Source organism: Myotis nattereri, assembly GCF_964212035.1.
Source record: "Myotis nattereri genome assembly, chromosome: 16".
In the NCBI taxonomy this organism is placed as follows: domain Eukaryota; kingdom Metazoa; phylum Chordata; class Mammalia; order Chiroptera; family Vespertilionidae; genus Myotis; species Myotis nattereri.
The window spans coordinates 56,521,822-56,543,982 of NC_138091.1; the positions used below are offsets into that span (position 1 = coordinate 56,521,822).

Genomic DNA, 22,161 nt, shown 5'->3' on the forward strand with positions numbered 1-22,161 from the left:
AGCAGAGACATGGTGACCTGACCTACCTCGGACTGTGCACAGCTATGGGCCCGAAGAGCAGCACAGGCTTGGAAAACACACTAGAACCACAGCCCGTGCCGTTTGCACCTAACAAAAAAGACTCAACATTCTCTACAAGATTTTAATAGGACTCAGTCTCGTAATATACAAAATGTCTATAAAATAATCCAAAGATCCAGGAAAATCTCTAAAGCAGCAGTCGCCAACCGGTGGTCCGTGAGGTCCGAAAGGCTGGCAACCGCTACTCTAAAGGACCATGAAAATTAATAGATGTCAACCTCAGTGTGCTGAAATAACTAGAAATACGTTAGCACTTTCTATAGCTCTATTATAACATTCCACGAAGGGCAAATGCTCTTCAAATGAACCAAAAGTTACCCCAAATAGGATTAACTCAACAACAATGTCAAGACATCCGTGACCACAAGTGGACTTTCTCCCTTGAAGGCAGACAGGAACAGTGTCGCCACACACAGAGCAACAACACGGAGTAACTGCAGATTTCTCCACGTAACTGGGAAACTTTAAAGGCTGCCATAATGATCACCCAGAATGCTATACCCACAGAAAATATCAGGAATAAAGATGAAATACAGAGAGTCTTAGATGAAGGAAAACTAAGAATTCTTAGTAGAACTGCTCCAAAAGAAATGCTAAAGGAAGTTCTTCAGGCAAAAAGTAAACAATAAACTGGGAGCTTCAGGAAGAAAGATCCACAGAAATGGTAAATATTTTGTGCAAATATCAGAAACGAATTTTTCCTCTTCAGTTCTTTCTGTCTGACTTTGTAAGGTCTCTGCATTGCACTGGAAGTGGTAAAACATTAATTCTGAAGGAGACTGAAAAGGTACCTTTACTAATAATTCCTAGTGAAGATAAAGTGAGGAGCCAGCAGGTAAGGTGAAACGGAATGCTGGAAACTTTTCAAGTCAAGGCCGACCTTAGCGACATGGTGGGTTCAGTCCCAGACCCTGCAGTAAAGCAAGTATTGCAATACCTTGAGCCCCACAGTTTTCTGATTTCCTAGTGCAGTTACCAGTTTACACTGCAGCCCACTGGGTGTGCAGCTCGGTGGGTCCCTGGAGATGGAGGCAATGGCAGGGATTTCTTCATAGGTACGAGGTGCTGGGGGGGGTGTGAACACACCACCTGCCCTGGCCTACACACCTTATAATGGCTAACGGTGCAGTACATGAATTCTCCTACAATAAAAACATAGACAACGTAAGGCCTAGGTGTCACTAGCAAAGTCTACCAAACGTGGAAGAAAAAAATTCAAGAATTTAGCAGAACACCTACCTGGTGAGGATGCAGATCCCGCCGCTCGGACCTGTGGACACGCGAGGCCGCAGCACTCAGGAACTGTTCCCGCGGCAGCTTGGGAAGCTGCACCACGGGAGTCGCACTCTTGATAATTCACCCAAAAGACGTGACAGTCACCGCTTTCTCCAGGCAATTCTGCGTGTTTAGAGCAGCATCTGTACCTCCCAAATCTGCAAACATCCCAAAGGCCCTCGGTGCCATTTGGGGTTGGAGCAGGTTTTGCTGCCATTTCAGTCACTTGTAAAGGAAAGGGAGGCTTAACCTTAGCCCCCCAGCCAGAGGGTCCCTCATAATCTGGTAGGAGATGGAAGACGCCCCGCCTCCCCCAATAACATGCAGTTCCCAGCGCTCACAGAAACACCCTCCCCTGCCCCCCGTGACCATCACGTCAGGATCAGGAGAGGGGACACGCCCGGCACACGACGGGCTCACTGTGGGCCTTGGCACCACTTACGGGCCGAGGGCATCCGTCAGCCGACAGCGTGAAGCTGCATCTCACAGCACTTCTCCAAAAGAACTGTGTTCAAACCCCAGCATGGCTGCATTTTCTTCGGTGCTTCTCCCGCTCCTCCCATTAAAAACCAACTATAAAAACAGCCAGAGGGCCCTGACTGGTTTGGCTCAGTGGACAGAGCGTCGGCCTGCGGACTCAAGGGTCCCAGGTTTGATTCCGGTCAAGGGCAGGTACCATGGTTATGGGCACATCCCCAGTAAGGAGTGTGCAGGAGGCAGCTGATCCATGTTTGTCTCTCATCGATAATTCTCTCTATCCCTCTCCCTTCCTCTCTGTAAAAAAATCAATAAAATATATTTAAAAAAATAAAAATAAAAATGGATAAAGGACACTGCCTAATCTCGCAGGGATGGTCTTGAATGGCGGGATTTTGCTTGTCTGGTACAATGGGATAATCTCCATGGGGCCCAAAGGAGCTGTGGGGCTGGCTCTGTCCTTCCCTAAAGGAGGCAAGGCCTCGCCCCAGGGCCTGCTCTCGCTGGGCGGTACCAGGTGGCCACACCGTCTACCCTGCCTTCCTCTCCAGTTCCCAGGCTCTCCATGCACCAAGAATTCCAAAGCTTCCTTTGTGGACATCACCCCAATTTAATGTATACTTGGCTACACCAGAGAGACTGTACTTGGGGAAAAGATAAACTAGAATTATACGCGTGTGAAGGACGCCTCCGATCCCTACCTAGAGTTGAGGTTAAAGTGTTAGCTGAGTGAGCGTGAATTTGACGGGGCAGCCTGGCACCACTCGGTGAGCAGCGTCCAGGCCTGGAGACCACGGGCCGAGCCTCCCTGACAACACCTCGAACACCGCTCAAGAGCGTCCTCCACCTCTGCTCCCCAAAGGAACTGAGCCGCCAAGCCATCGCCGCCTGGGACAGGGCGCCCTGGAGCCCCATCTCCGCCACAGCAGCCCAAAGGGCAGGACATGTGGGGCAGCCCTGGAGCCCACAACTCAACCAGATTCTCAAAACCAGGGGCTTGGTTTTATAACATACAATTCTTTTCCCTTGCGAGGTACAGAGTACAACAAAATTAGTCACTTTTATTTAAAAGAAACATTAAAAAGTGTGCAAAATTAAATTTCATGATTAAATACACATGAAAGGAACATGCATACTTGACACTGAAACCCACATACAAAGTTAGCTGACTACACGACAGTGAGAGAAGTGGCCAACGGAGGACTGGCCGCTGCAGGTCCTGTTTGCGACCTGAAATCAGACCTGCAGCGAAGTTTCCTCAAAGGGGACTTGAGAACATCGGAAGCAGCCCTCGCCGGCACGGACAGAGCCCACAGCCTCTGTTACCCAGCGGTACAGTTCTGTGCCCTTCACTCTCAATGTTAGCGTGCAGCTCGTCTCACAAGTGCTGGGGGAGAAAGGGAGTGAGGCAGGAAGTGGAGGTGGCAGGGAGGGCTCCCCGCTCCGCTCCGCTGAGATGTCAGTGTTTCCCTTCAGATCCTCTACGGGATGCTTTCTTCTACGACTCACTTTAAAGTCTATGCGTTGCTGTTCCCTGCACACAACTGGGAGTTTTCACAGGAGACCCAGGTGATGCACAAGCGCTTCCTCACCGGGAGGTCCCGCGTTTGCCTCGACTCCAACAGAAAGACAGGCCGCCAGCACGTGCGCACAGCCTGACCACAGGTGACAGTGGGCACAGGGGCCACAGCGGGACTCACAGCTGTCGCTCTTCATGTTCAGATGGGAGAAAATTCCTTCCTCCTTTTCTAAGGCAAGCTGCTGGTATGATTATTCTATTCAAATCTGGTTGTAAGAACTAACATTTATAGATCTGTCCATTTCCCCATTATAGACTCAGTGAAAACAACGGAACCTGTTGACAAAAACAAATTTCTATGTGTCCATCCTTTTCTCAACCCAGCCCCGAAGTCCGTTTGGAGCCCCGACTGCAGGTGGGAGGGAGCGGTGACCCAGTGAAGCTAGTGTCACGGCTGAACTACAGGAGCAAGCCAGCAGGCAGGCTCAGATGCTCGGAGCCACGAGTGTCCACGATGCTCGGGCACTCATCCTTCCTTTAATACTGGAAATGCGAAGCCTTGCTTAGGAAACAGACAACCACATGTGGCTTCGAGACCAAGGTCCCCAGCGGTCCCTCCAGCCCGTCACCCACAAGGCCCAAAGGTGCCGGCACCAGCCCCAGAAGTTTGAGGGGCACACTCAGCACTTTGGGGGCACTCGGCCGTGGGTGTTGATTGCACTCTGGGTGAAGAGTCACAGCTTGTCGTCGGTCATTTCTAGAAACTGGGCGTAGACATCCCGGATGCACTCCCCCTTGGGGTTGAACAGGAATTTGTAGTAGCTGCCGTCTGCACAGATTGCTGCAACAAAAGGAGACTATCTTACTCACGGTTCTTCCCGCGAAGTGAAAGCAAGCAGCCCTTGCTCAGTGACCTGCAAAGGGCCATGCGGAGCAGCACGCAGTTGGCTGTACGTGGCTTTGTGGACGGCCAGGGCTCCCCATCCTTACTGGGCACACAGGTGGCCCGAGTCCCAGCTGTTCTGGGCGTGCTGGCCATAGGAAAACCCTCTCTGGTCATCAGTTAAAGAAACAACGGCTCTGCCCCCAGGATTTCCTGGGAAACCTCGGAGGGTAGGGAGCTGAACACCTCACGTGGCTGTGCAGACAGAGGGGGACACGGGGACCCGCAGGGCTGGGCTAGCGCAGCCAACACTGGGGCTGGGGGGCCTTGTCATCCTCGTCAGGCAGGGCCACTTACCAATGACAGCGTTTGGCTCTGTTCCAAAGGCACAAATGCATGGAGAGCCTGAGGGAACCTGAAACTTGGAAAAACTCCACTTGGAACTGAAGTATTTTGGAAGGAAACTGGCTGATGCCAAACTATGAGGACAAGGAAGGAAATAAAAGAAGTTACATTCACTTACCTTAAAGCTACAGCTCTGTTTAACATAGTCTTAGCCTTAATAATTTGAATTCTATTTTTGCTTTTAATTTTTTTTCACACGAAAAAACTAAGTCCTTACAAATGGCTTTATAATAACCCCAGAAGCCATCAGCACCAGAAGGGACACAGGCTCTCGACTGTCACTAAATTTCTAAACACAGCGAACACGGACAGCCACGGGCATGCAGGACCGAGTGCCTGCGTCCTCAGCGGACATTTTCTAAGGAGGGGACAACAGGAAGTAATGACGCCCATTTCAGTATCAAATCGTCTGCACTGGTTTTCAAAGAATCAAAGGAACAACCATGAAGAAGCCCCGCTGGGGCCTCACTGACTCTGCCCCACGAAGCAACAGCGAGCCCGTTCGTCTGGAACCGACCTGGACTGCTTATTCCTCTTTGGGTCCTCAGCAGCGAAGATGTGCACTGTGCCGTGGTCACTGGACACGCAGATGAGGGATGCGTCCTGATTGAAGTTGATGCTGCAGAGAAATCGGACAACGCTCGGGTCTCATGTGGGTGCCAAGGAGCCCAGCCACAGCCACAAGCCCGCCGAGCTGCCACCTTGCCCGTCCCACACTCAGGACAGCAATGTAAGGACCACCCCTCCTTGAACGAGCCCACAGCACTCGCGACCACAGAACCCGGGGTCAAAGCACAGCACCCCAGTGTCACAGCAGGCCTCTCCCTGGGCACAGACACGCTGGATGCTGGGGACAGGGAGGGCTTCCTGCAGACCAACTGCAGCCCCAGGGCCTGAGGCTGCCCCACACGCCACTGGGTGAGAAAACCTCCACCTCTCCAACCACCCTGCTCCCTGCAGTGCAGGCCACCCCTTTGGAGGTGGACGGCTGGGGAGGCACGGCTCTGCGGGAGGGGCCGAGGCAGACAGGAGAGCACGCGGCCACCACAGGCCCCACAGGCACACGCACTACGTTTATATATGAATCACATTCGTAACTCCCAGGCCCAAACGCTGCTTAGCACCTACAAGAGCCACAGATGCAAAGAATGGAATCCTGCCCACCCAGGGGTCCAGCACCTCAGTCCTGCTGACACCAGGGGTGTGGTAGCAGCTACGATGGAGAAAGCAGCTCAGATTCCCAGAGGCGGCTAAGTAATTACAGAGGAGCCAACAGGTCTCTAACATTTGCCATAAAATACCCCAGAAAAATAAGCTGGGGGGAAAGTGAAGCGGTAAAATAAAACGGGACAATATTGATAAATGCTCAAGTAGGGTGACGGTTAATGGTAATTATAATACTCTTTCTACTTTTGTATATATTCCCATAATAAACGTTAAAATTACTACTAATAAAATGAGCCGACACGTGCCCCCCACCAACACAGCATAGCCGCCTCCTGCCTGCTGCCCAGGGGTCTCGCCTGTGACTCCAATCACACAGGGCCCATTTCAATGCACCACCCAAGCAATGCCTTGTCTCGGCGGAAACGCAGTCAGCTTACCAGTAAATATTGGCTGCTTGAGATCCTCTTCGTAGCTCCTGGATTAAATGCCCTGATGAAGTATCAAATATTCTTATAAGGGTCCCCTTTGAAAAACAGTGAAGTGTTTCATTATCAAAGATTCACAACGTTTTAGTTTTTTCACCGAGATCTATTCACAAAACCACTAGCCCTACAACCGTCCTCCCAAACTCACCCACATCATCTAAAACCCGACGTTTCCCTCCACTGTTCCCAAGAACGGGCTGGTGGCTCTCTGATGCGACAGCTCTGGGCAAGGGCCAAGGGGTGAGGGAGACTTGGGACCCTTGACTGGCCCTGGCATCTGCTCCCTGCAGTCACCCAGAGCACACAGAGACCAGGCTGACCTGTCCCGAGTGCCGTCAACTCATGTCTAAAGAAATGGCACCTTCACTGTCATCCCCACAGCCAGTTAGGAAAAGCAAGGCTGCAATTCTGCCCACAGACAAGGCTGCCCAGGTCCAGTGACTTCTGGACCGGCCATGTCAACGACCACTTGTTTTCTGCGGAGCCCATCTGTGAGGTCGTAGGGGTGGGTGGGCACCAGCAGGACCACACCCTCCAGGGCAGGGACACACCCTTACTTTTTCAGATGCAGTTGCAATTCTTGTTCCCTGCAGGTTGAGAGCAATGCAGCTCAGAACGCCCTCGTGGGCAGGAATGTCCACAGGCGGCTTCTCGGTGCTGGCCAGATCCACGAGCTGCACGTGGCCTGTGTGTGTCCCGGGGAAGGCCAGGAGGGAGTTGTTGCTATTCGGGCACAGGACACAGAGGCCTAAACAGAGACAGAGAAAAACCGTCAAGGATTCAAAATCATCTTCAAAGCCTCCACTTTCCCACATGCAAAGCCTTGTCCAACCTGCTCTCTGCTCTCCAGTTCCCAAGGAAAAAAGTGAGAATTATTTGTGGGTTTCCATTTATATCAGAATCAAAAAAGGGTACCAGGGGGCCAAGTGAAGCTACCTCCCATGAGACCTTCTCATAACTGGAAACATTTGCTGAACTTATTGAATAAACTTTATCAAATGTCTGTCTTCCATGGTGTCAGGCACTGAGAATGCAAAATTGTAAAACGTGAAAACTGCTCCATTAACAACAGCAAAAGAAAACAAAATACTTAAGAATAAATTCAACAACAGAATTTAAGACCCTGTTACACGTTGCAAAGGAAAACCAAAGTTCTAATAGATGGAACTACACTATGACCATGGATTGGAATCTACATTCACAGTTAAAATCTCCCCAAGCTTTTTTGAAGACAGAGACAAGCTGACACTAAAAGTTATAAGGAAAGATCCTGGAATAGCAAAAAATATTTATGTAAAGTAAGGACAAGTTTGGAGGACTTATACCACCTAGTTGCCAGAAATATTTTAAAGCTCCAAAAATCAAGGCAGTATGATGCTGACATGACGACAGAAACACAGCTCACTGGAACAGACTAAGGAATCCAGAATATTCTTACACTTAATCTGATTTTTTAAAAGTATGTTTTTATTGATTTCAGAGAGAAGAAGGGAGAGAGAAAGATAGAGACATCAAGAATGAGAGAGAATCATTGATGGGCTGCCTCCTGCATGCCTCACACTAGGGATAGAGCCCACAACCTGGGCATGTGCCCTGACCTGGAATAGAACCGTGACCTCCTGGTTCCTAGGTCGTCACTCAACCTCTGAGCCACACCAGCCAGGCACACTTAATTTGATTTTTAATCAGACTATATCAAGAATTCTTTCCAGTCAGTATTAAAATGAACAATTTTAAAACGGGCAAAAGATCTGAAGATACTTCACACTAAAGATACACAACTGGCGATAAAGCGTGGAGACGCTCCCGTCCCAAGTCCTCAAGGAGACACCACCACACCCAGAACACCGTCTAAAGTTAAAAGACTGACAATACCAAGTGCTGGCAACTGGAACGCTCATAGATCACTGATGGATACAAAATTTGCTAGTTTTCAGTAGAATTAGATGTGTATTACAATATGACCCAGCAATTACACTCCTCGGTATTTATTCAAGAGAAACGAAAAATGTATCCATACAAAGGTTTGTTTATTTTTAAGTTTTTTATTTATTGATTTCCAGGAAAGAGGGAGAGAGGTAGAGAGGGAGGGAGATTAGAGAGACTGATCTGCTGTTCCACCTATTCACACTCACTGGCTGATGCTCGTTATGTGCCACAACCTTAGAGCATCAGGATGATGCTTCTCACCAACCGAGCTACCCCACAGGGCTCCACACAAAGATCTCTACGTCAACATTCACAGCAGCTTCTAACGAATAGCAAAGTCAGCCACAAGTCATCTTGCCTCCAGAAGAAAAAGGAAAGGAAACGCCTCAGAATTTAATAAAAACACAGATTCCAGGGCCCACACGGAGCTCCCGAATGGCTGCCATCTCCCTGGAGCCCTGTGAGGGCCCGAGTCTGATCAAGGGGCCACTGCCGAGGAGGCTGGCCACGGAAGGGTTGCCCAGGAGGAAGTAGAGCAGCGGTTCTCAACCTGTGGGTCGCGACTCCTTTGGGGGTCGAAGGACCCTTTCACAGGGGTGGCCTAAGACCATCAGAAAACACATCTATAATGACATATTGTTTTTGTGATGAATCGCTATGCTTTAATTATGTTCAATTTGTAACAAAAATGCATCCTGCACATCAGATATTTACATGACGATTCATAACAGTAGCAACATTACAGTTATGCAGTAGCAACGAAAATAATTTTATGGTTGGGGGTCACCACAACATGAGGAACTGTATTGAAGGGTTGCGGCATTAGGAAGGTTGAGAACCAATGAAGTAGAGGGAGCAAGTGCCCCAATACACCTCAGGACCACCTCACGCAGCACGGCCCTCAGGCACACCGGCCTGGAGGTCTTGGCATCCTCTGAATCTCTTACCTTTAGGGTTATAGCAGGTTTCAAAGACGTGCAATTGGTGGGGATTGTGTGTGAATGTAAACACCTTAATCATAGAGTCCAAAACAACCACAATTCTAGAAAGAAAGAAAAAATAAATCAGAATTCCTCTCCCCAAAACAAAACTCAAATATTATGGGATATCTGCTCTTATCATTTTGAACCTTAGAAACTCTAAACATCATCAAAGGATTATTCTTGCTTGAATCTGGGGTCCTGCAGGTCTTTGGAGCAAGTCACACAGGAGCAACCTGAGGGTGAGGTCCGCACCGAGGAGCAAACGCCTCTCACCTGGGTAGAGGCTGGCTAATGACCTTGCTGAGATTTAAAGAGACATTATCACCAACTGGTCCACCTGGAGTAAGAACCAAGTAGAATACATGGGGCTGAAATGACATTTCTGTGCTTTTAGATAGGTCTGGATACTTTAGAAATGCCAGGAAGTGGGAGGTCCTGGATTTGGCTCCACTATTTGCATTACTAAGGGTCTCTGGAAATAACAAACCTAAGACTGCAGGGATGACATTCATCTTGTTCAGTGTCTTGTTCTCCACAGCTGAGTATGTAAACCGTATCAAATTAAACCCAAATGAGGGAAGCTTTGTTCTACCTTGCTACCCACAATACTGCCCTAAACACTCGGAAGGCAGCAGCTGAGAAAGAAACCCGCTCTCAACAAGGAGAGACACCATCTCCATAAGGAGTTTCCAACTATTCCTGTTCCTCCAAAGCGAACACATGTGTTGAGACAGCTTTTGGAAAAGCTGGTTCCAAACCTGTGTCTTCCGTCAGCACCTGCTGGATGGAGACAGCGCTCCTGAGGACTGAGAGCCACTGAGGGCAGCGCCAGGCCGAGACAGGTGCGTTTCATCTATGCCCCTGACCCTTGACCCCTGACCTCGAAAGGACCATCGGAAGCCAATAAAATTCACCGCCTTCCTTGCAGTAACATAAATCATCCTATGTCCTTTGGATCATAAACCATAGTCATCACATTTTTTTTTTCCTGTCATACATTCATGAGGTTTCCATTTATTGTATCATTAATTTTTTAAAATTCTTTATTGTAGTCATATTTCAATACATCATTTTCCTGAACACTTTCTTCCTTCAACATAAAAGTATTTCAGCCACCTTCTGAGAAAGTGACTATTCCACTTTCAGAAATTGGATACCAAACCTACCTATCTCGCCGTAATTTGACTGCCTTGACTTCTGTAGAAAATTCTATTTCAATAACAGTCTTCTTTTTCAGGTCATCCCAGATCATCACTGAAATATCAGAAAGAATGGGTGAACACAATACTAAGCAGGCCACTCTGAAGGGATCCTACACCAGTCACCTGACCAGGCAGAGCTCCTTCCCCTCTCACGCAGTCACAGGTGCTTTGCTCTCTGCTCTGACAGCCCTTGTCTAGTGCTCAGGCGAATTTCATCCAACCCTCCTTCTAGTTGCTCAGTGTGAATGTGCAAGAAACCTGGGTTCATCTCATTGTGAAGCCCGATGCAAAGCCCAGGGCCAGGGCTTTCTCTGCTGCACCTTCTTCAAGCTCAGAAATGGCGGCCTGCTCTCGGTGCAGGGCTTCTCCAGGATGTGCTGGGAGTCTGCATCCCAAGGCCGGAGATACCTCACAGACAACCTCTGAGGTCGAGCATGCTGACCAGGAGTGGTGGGGAAACGCAAGGGAAGGCGGCATCCAGCCATTTTTATCTTCTCTATTCAAAAAGCCACCTTTGTTCCAGAAACCTCCCGGTTAACAAATCTCTGAGTGGGCTCCCCGTAAAGGGCAACAACGCACACTAGCACCAGGTGTAACAACTGCCTGAATCACTCTTACTCTTGTGATTCAAAAGCAAACTTCCTCTGGCTCTGCAACCAAATACCAAAAAGTCTGTAATTCAAAACAAATGCAAACTGTCAACCAGACAGAATTCTGCAGATGAACAATGCCAATCAAGGGTGTCAAAAATCTGGAGAACTCGCCCTAACCGGTTTGGCTCAGTGGATAGAGTATCAGCCTGCGGACTCAATGGTCCCGGGTTCGATTCTGGTCAAGGGCATGTACCTCGGTTGTGGGTACATTCCCAGTGGGGAGTGTGCAGGAGGCAGGTGATCGATGTTTCTCTCTCATCGATGTTTCTAACTCTCTATCCCTCTCCCTTCCTCTCTATAAAAAATCAATAAAAAATGCCGAAACCGGTTTGGCTCAGTGGATAGAGCGTCGGCCTGCGGACTGAAAGGTCCCAGGTTCGATTCCGGTCAAGGGCATGTACCTGGGTTGCGGGCACATCCCCAGTAGGAGATGTGCAGGAGGCAGCTGATCGATGTTTCTCTCTCATCGATGTTTCTAACTCTCTATCTCTCTCCTTTCCTCTCTGTAAAAAATCAATAAAATATATTAAAAAAAAAATCAATAAAATATATTAAAAAAAAATCTGGGGAACTCCATTTTCAGAAATGTCTGGAAATGGTGTGATGAAGCCCCAGAGGCTAGCCCTTTGGACTACACAGAACCACAGGGGGATCGAATGTAGCCACAGACACAAAGATGTTCTCAAAAGTCCAAGAAGCTAGTACACGTGAGACACAATTATTAAATACATGATGACTTTACCTTTGTTGGGAGGGTATTTTGGCTTCTTTCCACCACCAACTAAAGCTAAATAGTTGCAGCGGAATAACATTTCAACATGGCCAACTCCTCCTTCCAGAAATTCTGAAATGATATTAAAAAGTTAGTATGTATATTTTATAATTTTAAAAAAAGGAAAAAGAGGTGAAACTAACAGTTGGCATTTGACTTTAATCAGCAACTTAAAGCATCCAGCTACCATCAGAAATGAGAATGGTGACTGAATAGGAAAATAATTAGCTACGAGCTACAGACATCTCTCAGCATCCTGTCACCCATCGACTATTTTCATGCATAAACGCTGAGCACGTAGCACCCCAAAAAGCCAATATAGCAAAATATGACATATCTAAATTCGTATTTTATGGTATAGCAAAACCTGTAAGCTGAGAAAGCAAGCTAAACACTTTAATGCAAAAACCGAGTTTTTAAAAATCATTTAAACACTTCTTCCACTAAAGTTTGAAATGCTCAAAAATATTCATAAGCTATATTATGAGGAAAATACATGTCAGATTTTCAATGTCCTCCAGGACAGAAGACAGTGCTCTCTCAGGAAGGTGAAGCAAGCCCCAATGAGAAGTGTGGGGGCTCGGAGAAGCAGGTCCCACCACTGTGCTGACTGTCAGAGAGCAGGGCTGCCCCACCCGTTCTCCCCAACCTTGCTCTCTGGTCTGAAATGACTGAGCTCCTGGTTAGTGAGGGCACAGCAAAGGGCAAGTGAGGAACCAAAACCTCTAGAAATTAGACCTCAACCTAAGAATCAGCTCCTACCTGTCCAGTCACAGCTGCACAGATGTGTGGTGTCTTTCTCTTAGCTTATATTTTAGATTCTTCCATGCCTATTATTATTTTGTTCTCTTTTATTGCTGCTAGTAATCAACTCTTTAACTCCTCTCCATGATTCTGAGTCAATTTAAGTAAAAAGTATCCTGAAATTTGCAAGTCAAGCTGTTTCAAAATATTTTGTAACTATTTATCTGTATAAAGCAGTTGTCTTAATTCACTATCAAGCCAAACAAAAAGAACAGATGTCAGATGCGTGGGCGACTAACAGGAGTCTCCCCGCAATGCTGCTGCTGCAGATGGTGGGGGCACACGCTTGCCCAGAGCTTCATGTGTGCCCAGCACTAGTCTGTGCTTTACATGTTCCACCTCATTCCTCTTCACAATAACCGTAGGCAGTTGTCCTCCTTTTACACATAAAGAAACTGAGACCCAGAGAAGGCGAAAGCCTTGCCCAAGGTCACACAGCAACCCGATAAGGGCCAGAGCCAAGATTCGGCTCTAAGCAATGTGGGTGGTGTAGTCTGGCCCTTCATTACCAGGCTACCCTGTCTTCCTCCAATAAATGAAAGTTACAGACATCAGGGTACAAAATAAATTCCTACATATAAAGCACCACTTACTGGTTTACATACCAGGCTGTACATAAGATTTCCTTTGACAAAGGGGTTCCACTATTTAAAAAAATAAATCTGAAAATGTGGAGTATTGTTAAAATGAAAGGGGGCTGTTTAATGGAGCACCAGGATGCAGTAACTTCCTCTTACAGATGAGAAATTTCTAGCACCAGAAAATGTAACTTGTACATTGAATAAAAACCACAACTACAACTGCAGGAGGAAAAAGGATCTCTCTCTCTTCCTAGGATTTATCTGAGATCGGTTCATCCATGGGGCAGTGCTTGATTCTCCCATCAGGACCAGGAAACACTAAAAGCTTAAGAAAAATATGTAGGAGAAAAAAAACAAATTGAAAAAATTCTATCAGTAAATTTAACATTTTTCCTGTCAAATGGGAAAAGGACTACCATTATTTTATTTTAGTAACAGAATTCCTGATTCCAGCTTGTACTCCATGAAAACATAATTTTATTGCTACAGATATTTCTAAGTTGGGCACTCACGAAGAGTTAAGAGTCCCATCTGCTGTCATTAAACCCACCATGTGAGTTCTCTACAATGTTACCTTCACCGAGGGGTGAAAATGGTCTAGATCAGTGGTCGGCAAATTGCGGCTCACGAGCCACATGCGGCTCTTTGGCCCCTTGAGTGTGGCTCTTCCACAAAATACCGACTTCTGCGCATGGGCCACGAAGTTTCAATCGCACTGTACGTGCGCGCCTGCATGTGGTATTTTGTGGAAGAGCCACACTCAAGGGGCCAAAGAGCTGCATGTGGCTCGCAAGCCGCAGTTTGCCGACGACTGGTCTAGCTCAACTACACCTTGTTCCTCCAGACACAGAAGACAGATTCTTCAAAGTTGACAATTCACTGGAGAAATCAGTTGGGCCCATGCCCACGATGTCACCACTGTATCCTGGCCCTGCACAGAGCCAGGCACCGTAGAAGATGAAAGGAGGAAGGAAAGGAAGGGAAGGAAGGGAGGGAAGGAAGGGAAGGGAGGGAAGGGAGGGAAGGGAGGGAGGGAAGGGAAGGGAGGGAAGGGAAGGGAGGGAAGGGAAGGGAAGGGAAGGAAGGGAAGGAAAGGAAGGGAAGGAAAGGAAGGGAAGGAAAGGAAGGGAAGGAAAGGAAGGGAAGGAAAGGAAGGGAAGGGAAGGAAGGGAAGGGAAGGAAGGGAAGGGAAGGAAGGGAAGGAAAGGAAGGGAAGGAAAGGAAGGGAAGGAAAGGAAGGGAAGGAAAGGAAGGGAAGGAAAGGAAGGGAAGGAAAGGAAGGGAAGGGAAGGAAGGGAAGGAAAGGAAGGGAAGGGAAGGAAGGGAAGGGAAGGAAGGGAAGGGAAGGAAGGGAAGGGAAGGAAGGGAAGGGAAGGAAGGGAAGGGAAGGAAGGGAAGGGAAGGAAGGGAAGGAAAGGAAGGGAAGGAAAGGAAGGGAAGGAAAGGAAGGGAAGGAAGGGAAGGGAAGGAAAGGAAGGGAAGGAAAGGAAGGGAAGGAAAGGAAGGGAAGGAAAGGAAGGGAAGGAAAGGAAGGGAAGGAAAGGAAGGGAAGGGAAGGAAGGGAAGGGAAGGAAGGGAAGGGAAGGAAGGGAAGGAAGGGAGGGAAGGAAGGAGGAGGGAAGGGAAGGGAGGAAGGGAAGGAAAGAAAGAAAGAAAGAAAGAAAGAAAGAAAGAAAGAAAGAAAAGAAAGAAAGAAAAGAAAGAAAGAAAAGAAAGAAAGAAAAGAAAGAAAGAAAAGAAAGAAAGAAAAGAAAGAAAACAGCTCCATCCAAGTTGATGGAGGACCATGGACCCTATATTTACTTCTCAAAACCAGCTGTGTCCATCTCTTCCTTCCCCCGCCGCCTCCTCCATCTACAGGATAACATTTAGACTATGAGGGTTAGAAAGGAGAGAAACCATGAAATGTTGGTCACTTCTTACCTTGTTTCTCTTTTTCTTTTAGTGGGTCGGTGTTATAGACTCGGAATCCATTTTCCATCCCACATGCAAAACATCCTAAAGTGAAAGACACATTAATCAGCTCGCTGCGTCTAGAGAAAGTGGCCAGCAGATGCACAGACGACACAGACATGGTTTCCACAGGCCACAACCACTTCCCTGTGGGCAGTTATTAAATGACTAGAGGCCCGGTGCACAAAATTTGTGCGGAGGGTGGGGGGGTCCCCTCAACCCAGCCTGCACCCTCTCCAATCCAGGATCCCTTGGGGGATGTCTGACTGCCAGTTTAAGCCCGATCCTGGCCTAAACCAGCAGTTGGACATCCCTCTCACAATCCTGGACCACTGGCTCCTAATCGCTCAACTGCCTGGTTACCCCTCACTGCCTCTGTGTGCCGGCCTGATCACCCGTAACTGTCCCCGCTGCGGGCTTGATCACCCCTAACTGTCCCCCCTGCCGGCCAGATCACCTCCAACTGTCCCCTCCCTGCCGGCCTGGTCGCTCCTAACTGCCCCCCCGCTGGCCTGGTCAATCCCAATTGCGCCCCCTGCCAGCCTGGTCACCCCACACAGCATGCTGTTCAGTTGTCTGGTCATCCCTCACTAAGCCCCCTAACAGCCTTGTCACCCCATGTAGCCTGCTTGTTCAGTCATTTGGTCGTCCCTCACTAACCCCCCTGCCGGCCTGGTGGTAGGCAGCCATCTTGTGAGGGCGTGAGGGTTAATCTGCATATTACTCTTCATTATATAGGAAGTGTACATCCTAGCACAACAGTGTCACTTGTCATCCTGTGCACTGAAAGGTTGCCTATTTGATTCCCCATCAGGGCACATGCCTGCGTTGCGGGCTTGATCCCCGATAGGGGGCATGCAGAAGCAGCCCATTGATGTTCTGCTATCACATCTAGGTTTCTCTGTCTTTCTCTCCCTTCCTCTCTCTCTAAAAATCAACTAAAATGTTTTTTAAAATATTTTAAAAATAACCTTTAATGAGGCCTTTATAAAATTATAAACTTCACTGGTTTCTTAATTAGCATCATTTGAACACAATAATTACATTGAAACTTAATACAAAGACAACTCCTTTGGCATTAAGGCAGGTACGTATATAAGAATTATTTTCTTGCATTAATGGTTTCAAGTCACTTGCTGTTGAGTATTTTTCTAAAGTTCTCTCTCCCTTCCCTTCCTATCAGCCAGACATCTCTTTTCACTGAAAGCATATTTCTGAAGGAGTTGTGACATCATTGTCAATGTCTTGAAGCATTCTTAGTTACTATAAAACCTTGTTCCGACTGTCCTTCCTCTGGTAATCTACGCCCACAATGTTCAGCCACAAATCACTGCCCGAAGTCCAGTATCTGGCCCCAAACTCGTTCGAACCTCATTATTACTTTCTTCACAACCCCTGCCCTTAGGCCAAACCTAAACCACCTGTGGTCACCCATGTGGCCATTCATTTAGCCCAAGTCATACACACCCGTCCCAACCTTTCCACCTTTGGTCTAACTGCCGCCTCCTCCACAACCTACCGCCAAGGCTGGAAGTAAACTGGCCTCCTCTCAACTTAAAGAAAACCTCTATTCCAGTGATGGCGAACCTACGACTCATTTTTTTGGTTGATTTTTCTTTGTTAAATGGCATTTAAATAAATAAAATAAATATAAAAAATATACATCTTTGTTTTACTATGGTTGCAAATATCAAAAAATTTCTATTTGTGACACCGCACCAGAGTTCAGTTAGGGTTTTTCAAAATGCTGACACGCCGAGCTCGAAAGGTTCGCCATCACTGCCCTAGTCCCTACCTCACAGCCTCACACCCACCACCTCTCACCGTGGTTTTTCTGATCTATTTCAGCTCACCCTTCACACCTGTGCACAGGTCCTAGCACAGCACGAGCAGAGTAAACACAGGCCACGGACAGCACGGCAAGCACGGCACTGTCTGCTCAACATTATCTTCACAAACGCCGGCTCCTACAGCACCTGCTCTGATTCTCCCAAAAACAAAACTTGGGAAGCCCACACGTAGACGTTCTTGGCAGCCTGTCCCTGAGCAGCAGCTGTGCCTTCTTTTCTTCCCAAGGGCGAAACCTCGGAAACCTCGTAAACCTGCGGTGGAGACGTAGCTCCACCGTCCCAGGTCCTCCCAGCTCTCCCCGCCGGCGCCCTGCAAGCCCTTGGTTTAAATCACCCAGTGACCACAGCTGGGATCAAAATGTGAAAAAACCCAATACAGTAAAGAGGTGATATGCAAATTAAGCCTCACGCCCTCACAAGATGGCTGCCTATGACCAGGCTGGCAGGGGGCGGTTAGTGAGGGGCAACCAGGCCAGCACCACAGGCAGTGAGGGGCCATCAGGCAGGCAGGTGGGCGATTAGGAGCCAGTGGCCCAGGATTGTGAGAGGGATGTCCCGGGATCGGGCCTAAACCGGCAGTTGGACATCCCCCAAGAGGTCCCGGATTGGAGAGGGTGCAGGCTGCGCTGAGGGGAGCCCCCTCCCCCGTGCACGAATTTCATGCACCGGGCCTCTAGTAAGTAAAATAAAATATGTATGTAATTTCCTGCTAAATTCTTAAGAGTCCTTTGATTTTCAGTAAACAAGAGAAAACACCCTGGGAGGGAGGTATTCCTTCACTGACATTTTGATTAAAACCACCACCACCACCACCACACAACGAGGCCCTCGAGAATGTCAATCACAAGTGCACGGTCCCGCCGGTAGCTCGGCTGGTTGGGCTCCAGAGGTTTCCTGAAACCAGCGGTCGCCAACCTCTCGGACCACGGGGGGCGACCCGGGTCAGAGTGTCGTCGGAAACGCCCAGGTCGGGTTCGAGCCCCCTCGGGGCGCCTTCAGGAATCAACCAAAGCGTCAGCGCGACCACAGGGAACCAGTTTCACGCGCAGGAACCGCCTCTGACAGGCCCAAGGCCGCCCCTCCCGGGGGCAGGCACCCCCAGGGGCGCGGGAACCCCGTCCCCTCCGCGGCCTCCAGCCGCCCCGACAGCCGCCTTCACTCAAACTGTCCCCCGGGGAGGACCTGAGATCTTGCTCCAAAGCATATGAAGTGAGTTTGGATCAAATAAACGTATAAAAATGCAAAAGGAAACAAAGTGTGACTAGGACGCGTTTTTAAGTAACGTTCGGCTTATTTGCTAAAGATCTTTAACGAGGGGGCGGGGGCCGAGTTTCGAGGCGACGCCAAAACCTGCAGCGGGACAACCCGACGACGGTCCCACCCGGCGGGAGCCGGGACGGAGGGGACGTGGCCCGAGGGGGGGACGCGCGGCTCAGGGGGCTCCGGCCTCGGCTCGCGCGGGCCGCCCCGGCGGGGACACAGGACGGAGAGCGCGGCCTGGACCGGCGGCCGGACAGGGGGCAGCCGCCACCCCGAGAATCGCGAAAGGCCCGGAGGAGCGGGACCCGCCCCGGCCTCGGCCCGCACCCCGACTCCGAATGGGGACGGCGGCGGGAGGGCGGGGCGCGGGGCCCGGCCCAACCCGGGGAAGCCCGGCGTGTGGGGGCGCCCGGGGGGCAGAGGCCCGGCCGAGAAGGGGCGTCTGGGGGGCAGAGGCCCCGGCGGTGAGGGCTCCGGGGGGCGGAGGCCCGCCGTGCTGGGAGCTGCAGGGAGGGGCCCGGCCGGGGAGGGGCGCGCTCACCGTGGTCCTGGTTGAAGCCGGCGTAGAGCAGCCCGTTGCCGTGGGGGTTACACGGCAGGAGGTTCATGGCGCCGCCGCGGAGGGTCCGCGCTCGTCAGCGCCGCATTCCGCTCGAGGAGGCCGGGCGCAGGGTCCCGTCAGGCCGCCACCGAGGCCGCCGCGGCTGGAAGCGAACCGCGGACGTACTGCGTGCGTGCGTGCGTGCGTGCGTGCGTGCGTGCGTGCGTGCGCGCGCCCAGCCAGTGAGCTGAGGAGCGCCGATCACATCCACCCAGGCAGGCGGGGTTGGGAGCGCCGAGAGCGTCACGTGCGCGGGGCGGGGCCACGTCCAGGGGGCGGGGGCAGGTCTATGGGCGGGGTCTGGACGGAGAGGAGGCGTGGCCTGGCCTGACAGGTGGAGGACCGCCTGTCTGCCAGGTGAGCGGAGACCCCGAGGGCAGCTGACCCCCAGAGGGGAGGGGAGAGAAGGGGGGTTCCAAGCAGCAGCCGTGCCCCTCGCCCTCCTGAGCAGGCAAGGCCCAGATCTCCCCCGAAATCACACCCCCACTGGGCCCCCCTCGTCCTCACCTGACCCCCTTCCCTAGGAGCAGGGAGGCCCATTCCCACCTCTGGGGGGCACTCTCGGTTTGAGCCGGGATGTGGGTACAGGCATTACATGTTTCCATATTCAAGCCCCAATTTATTTTTGTGAGAAAAAACACCATCCACTGTTGCAGGCCACAGAAAGAAACGGCACACGGCACCCCGTCGGACACTCCTGGGGCGTCCGTGTCTGTGACGGGGCTCTTCAAGGGTTAAAAGGAAAACAGGATGAAAGACACTGTGTGCCAGGCCAGGGCAGGGGAGTCGGCGTGGAGCAGCCAGCACCCCCCACCCACACAGCAAACGCCCTCCAGGTGCTGCCCAGCACCCTCCTCGGAGATGCCACCCCACCGGTGTGTGAAGATGGGGTCCCCCTCACTGCAGTGAGTCCCCGTTCCTGGTGGTCCTGGCTGGGCCCCTGAGCCAGGAGGGCTGAGGCTGGAGCAACAGCAGCTGCTTTGGGGCAGGTGGGCTTTGGAGCCTTCCTTTCCGCCTCAGTCTCCCTACCCAGCGAGACCCCGAGGCCTCCATGCCCGGGGTCATCACCGTGAAAGTGGAGAAGCGGCAGCCTGCTCTTGAGTTCCACACGGAGGCAGGGGAGGGGCAGCGGTATCAGAAGCCAAAACTGTGACCAGCGTTTTAGAGAAGCGAAGTGATGAGAATCCAAAGCTCTAAAGAAGAAGGCACGGCCGGCTGGCATGGCTCAGTGGTTGAGCGTCGACCTGTGAGCTGGGAGGCCACGGTTCCATTCCGGGTCAGGGCACACGCCCTGGTTGCGGGCTCCAACCCCCGTGTGGGGCGTGCAGAAGGCAGCCGATCCATGAGTCTCATCATGGATGTTTCTATCTCTCTCTCCCTTCCTCTCGGAAATCAATAAAAATGTATTTAAAAAGCTCAGCATCCTGAGAACACCCCAGTGGAGGCTGGGACCGGGGGAAGGGAAGTGCCAAGAACATGCACATTGTGAAGAGTGACCCAGGGACCCCCCGCCGCCCTTGCCTGGAAGGGGCTGAGGCCCCTCTGCCCGGTCCCCCCAACACACGCAGCTTCCGTTTCTCCTCACATTCACTTTGACGAAGCCGTCCTCCAGCAAATGGAAGCATCTCCACCTCCGTCTTTTTGGCAAAACAAACGTCACCAAGCCTGTGACCGACTCCCCCACAGATTCAGTGTTTGCCCGGAAGATGCCTCGGTGCTGTGAGCTCCTGGTCTAGGAGATGACTCCGCATGGCAGGTGTTTTCACGGGCAGTGAGGACATCAGTGTACGCACACGTTTTGAATCTCCACGCTTGAGAAGAGAATCACACACACCTGGGATGTGACTCGGCGCACATTTACGGTCTGGGTGGGAGAGAAAGACAAATGACAAGGTTGGGGCACAGTTTGCTTCAAGGTTCAGTTTACATCTCAATTACATTTTCTGCATATTCGCCACCGAAACACGCACACTTCCGCGTAGTTCATCCTGTGTCGGGCTCCTGCTGCGAGGTACTTCCTCCTGGGACGTCATCTATTTCCGTGCGATGTGAGTGTCCTGGGGCTGCCGTAAGGAATTGTCACACAGAACTCTGTCCTCTCACAACTCAGGAGGCCAGTGTCTGAAATCCAGGCATGGAAGTGGGGGTGAGGGTCGGGGGTGAGGGGGGCTCCTGCCTCTTTCATCTCCTGGCAGCCACCTGGAGCCTGGTCTGCAGAGGGCTGAGGCCTTGGAACCGTGCGCTCCGAGAGAGCTCCTGTCCCAGAGGCCACAGGAACTTGTCAGAGTCCTTCTAGGACACACGTGTCATCCTGAGGCGTCCTTCGATCGGAAAAGAATAAGGAAGTGGAAGGGAAAGAAGACTGTCCCCGTTTAACCTCAGGGCCAGGGGACCCATCCCCGGAGCCGACACCATCCGTGGGCCCCACACCTTCGCTCCCCTGTGGGGTCTTGAGAAGTGCGTTCTTCAAAGGGGAGAAGAGGTGCTGAGGTGTTTTCATTCCGCTTGGCCCCTCCTGGCCTCTCCTAGCTGCAAACGAAGGGAGGAGTGGCCCCACCTCAGCCGCCCCAGCTTCCCGGCCAGCGTGGCAGCCCCTCCCTCTCTCCATCCAATGCCCAGCAGGCCAGCGGCTCCCTCTGGGTTGACCTGCTGCTGTCCACTTGCCTGCTCCCCTGTGGACACTGTCCTCGTCACGGCTGGCTTCCGACCTTCCGTGCCCATCTCGTTTCTCCTCTCTGGGCCTGTTTCACCATCTCTGAGTAAAGGTTGCCCCCAGTTCTAGGGCTCCTTGAATTTCTAAAACTCTACCAACCATTTATAGAAACGGAGGACATCTCAACGCGTGTTATTTTTTTAATCCTTCCTTCTAACCTCCGGCTGCTGCAGGGCGACAGCTCACAGGTCCTGCCAGGAACGAGAGGCCCTTTGCAAAGTCAGCCGTGCTCTTGTGTCACCGTGATCGGAAGGGCACCTCCCGGGTCTTACCAGACGGCGCCCTTCGTCCCACGAGGCCCTTGAAGAATATGGCTGGAACCGCCCGATCACAGGCCGTGTCCAGGGAGCCCGGGGAGGTAAGCAGTGTCGTTGGAGGGTTGCACATTCAGAGGGCCCCTGCGGTTACGCATGGATTTCACCTGCGTGGGAGTCGGCGCCCCAACCCCACATTGTTCAAGGCCAACTGTGCTCCCCTCTTTCTGGCCCTGCATTTCTTTCCAGGAAAAGGAACCTTTTTCAGTAGATGTCACAGTTCAGGAGTGGAGCCCTGGTGCCAACGCCGCGTA

The 22,161-nt window shown here is 51.0% G+C and overlaps 1 protein-coding gene across 2 annotated transcripts; it reads right to left on the reverse strand.

The window, feature by feature from the left end:
• Positions 1 to 2,867: 2,867 nt before the first annotated feature.
• Positions 2,868 to 21,189, reverse strand: WDR45B (WD repeat domain 45B). Of its 2 annotated transcripts, XM_081110478.1 has the most exons (11): positions 20,851 to 21,189; positions 18,821 to 20,744; positions 15,140 to 15,214; positions 11,802 to 11,903; positions 10,371 to 10,458; positions 9,169 to 9,263; positions 6,850 to 7,040; positions 6,245 to 6,330; positions 5,158 to 5,259; positions 4,593 to 4,714; positions 2,868 to 4,193 (listed from the first exon to the last, which is right to left on the reverse strand). In XM_081110478.1, exons 2-11 carry the CDS (start codon positions 18,885 to 18,887, stop codon positions 4,087 to 4,089), a joined length of 1,035 nt encoding a protein of 344 aa, XP_080966604.1. In that variant the 5' UTR covers positions 18,888 to 20,744; positions 20,851 to 21,189; the 3' UTR covers positions 2,868 to 4,086. The 2 variants fall into 2 exon arrangements, with proteins under 2 accessions (XP_080966604.1, XP_080966603.1); XM_081110477.1 differs by lacking the exons at positions 18,821 to 20,744; positions 20,851 to 21,189 and having other exon boundaries at positions 15,140 to 15,319.
• Between the last annotated feature and the right edge of the window lie 972 nt (positions 21,190 to 22,161).

Coding starts and splice junctions, on each gene's coding strand:
- WDR45B (XM_081110477.1), bottom strand. CDS start 15,290: ATGTCTGTGTCGTCTGTGCATCTGCTGGCCACTTTCTCTAGACGCAGC. Junction 11,904..15,139: donor AAAAGAAAAAGAGAAACAAG/GTAAGAAGTGAC, acceptor ATATCATTTCAG/AATTTCTGGAAGGAGGAGTT. Junction 4,715..5,157: donor AAGAGGAATAAGCAGTCCAG/GTCGGTTCCAGA, acceptor TTGTCCTCATAG/TTTGGCATCAGCCAGTTTCC.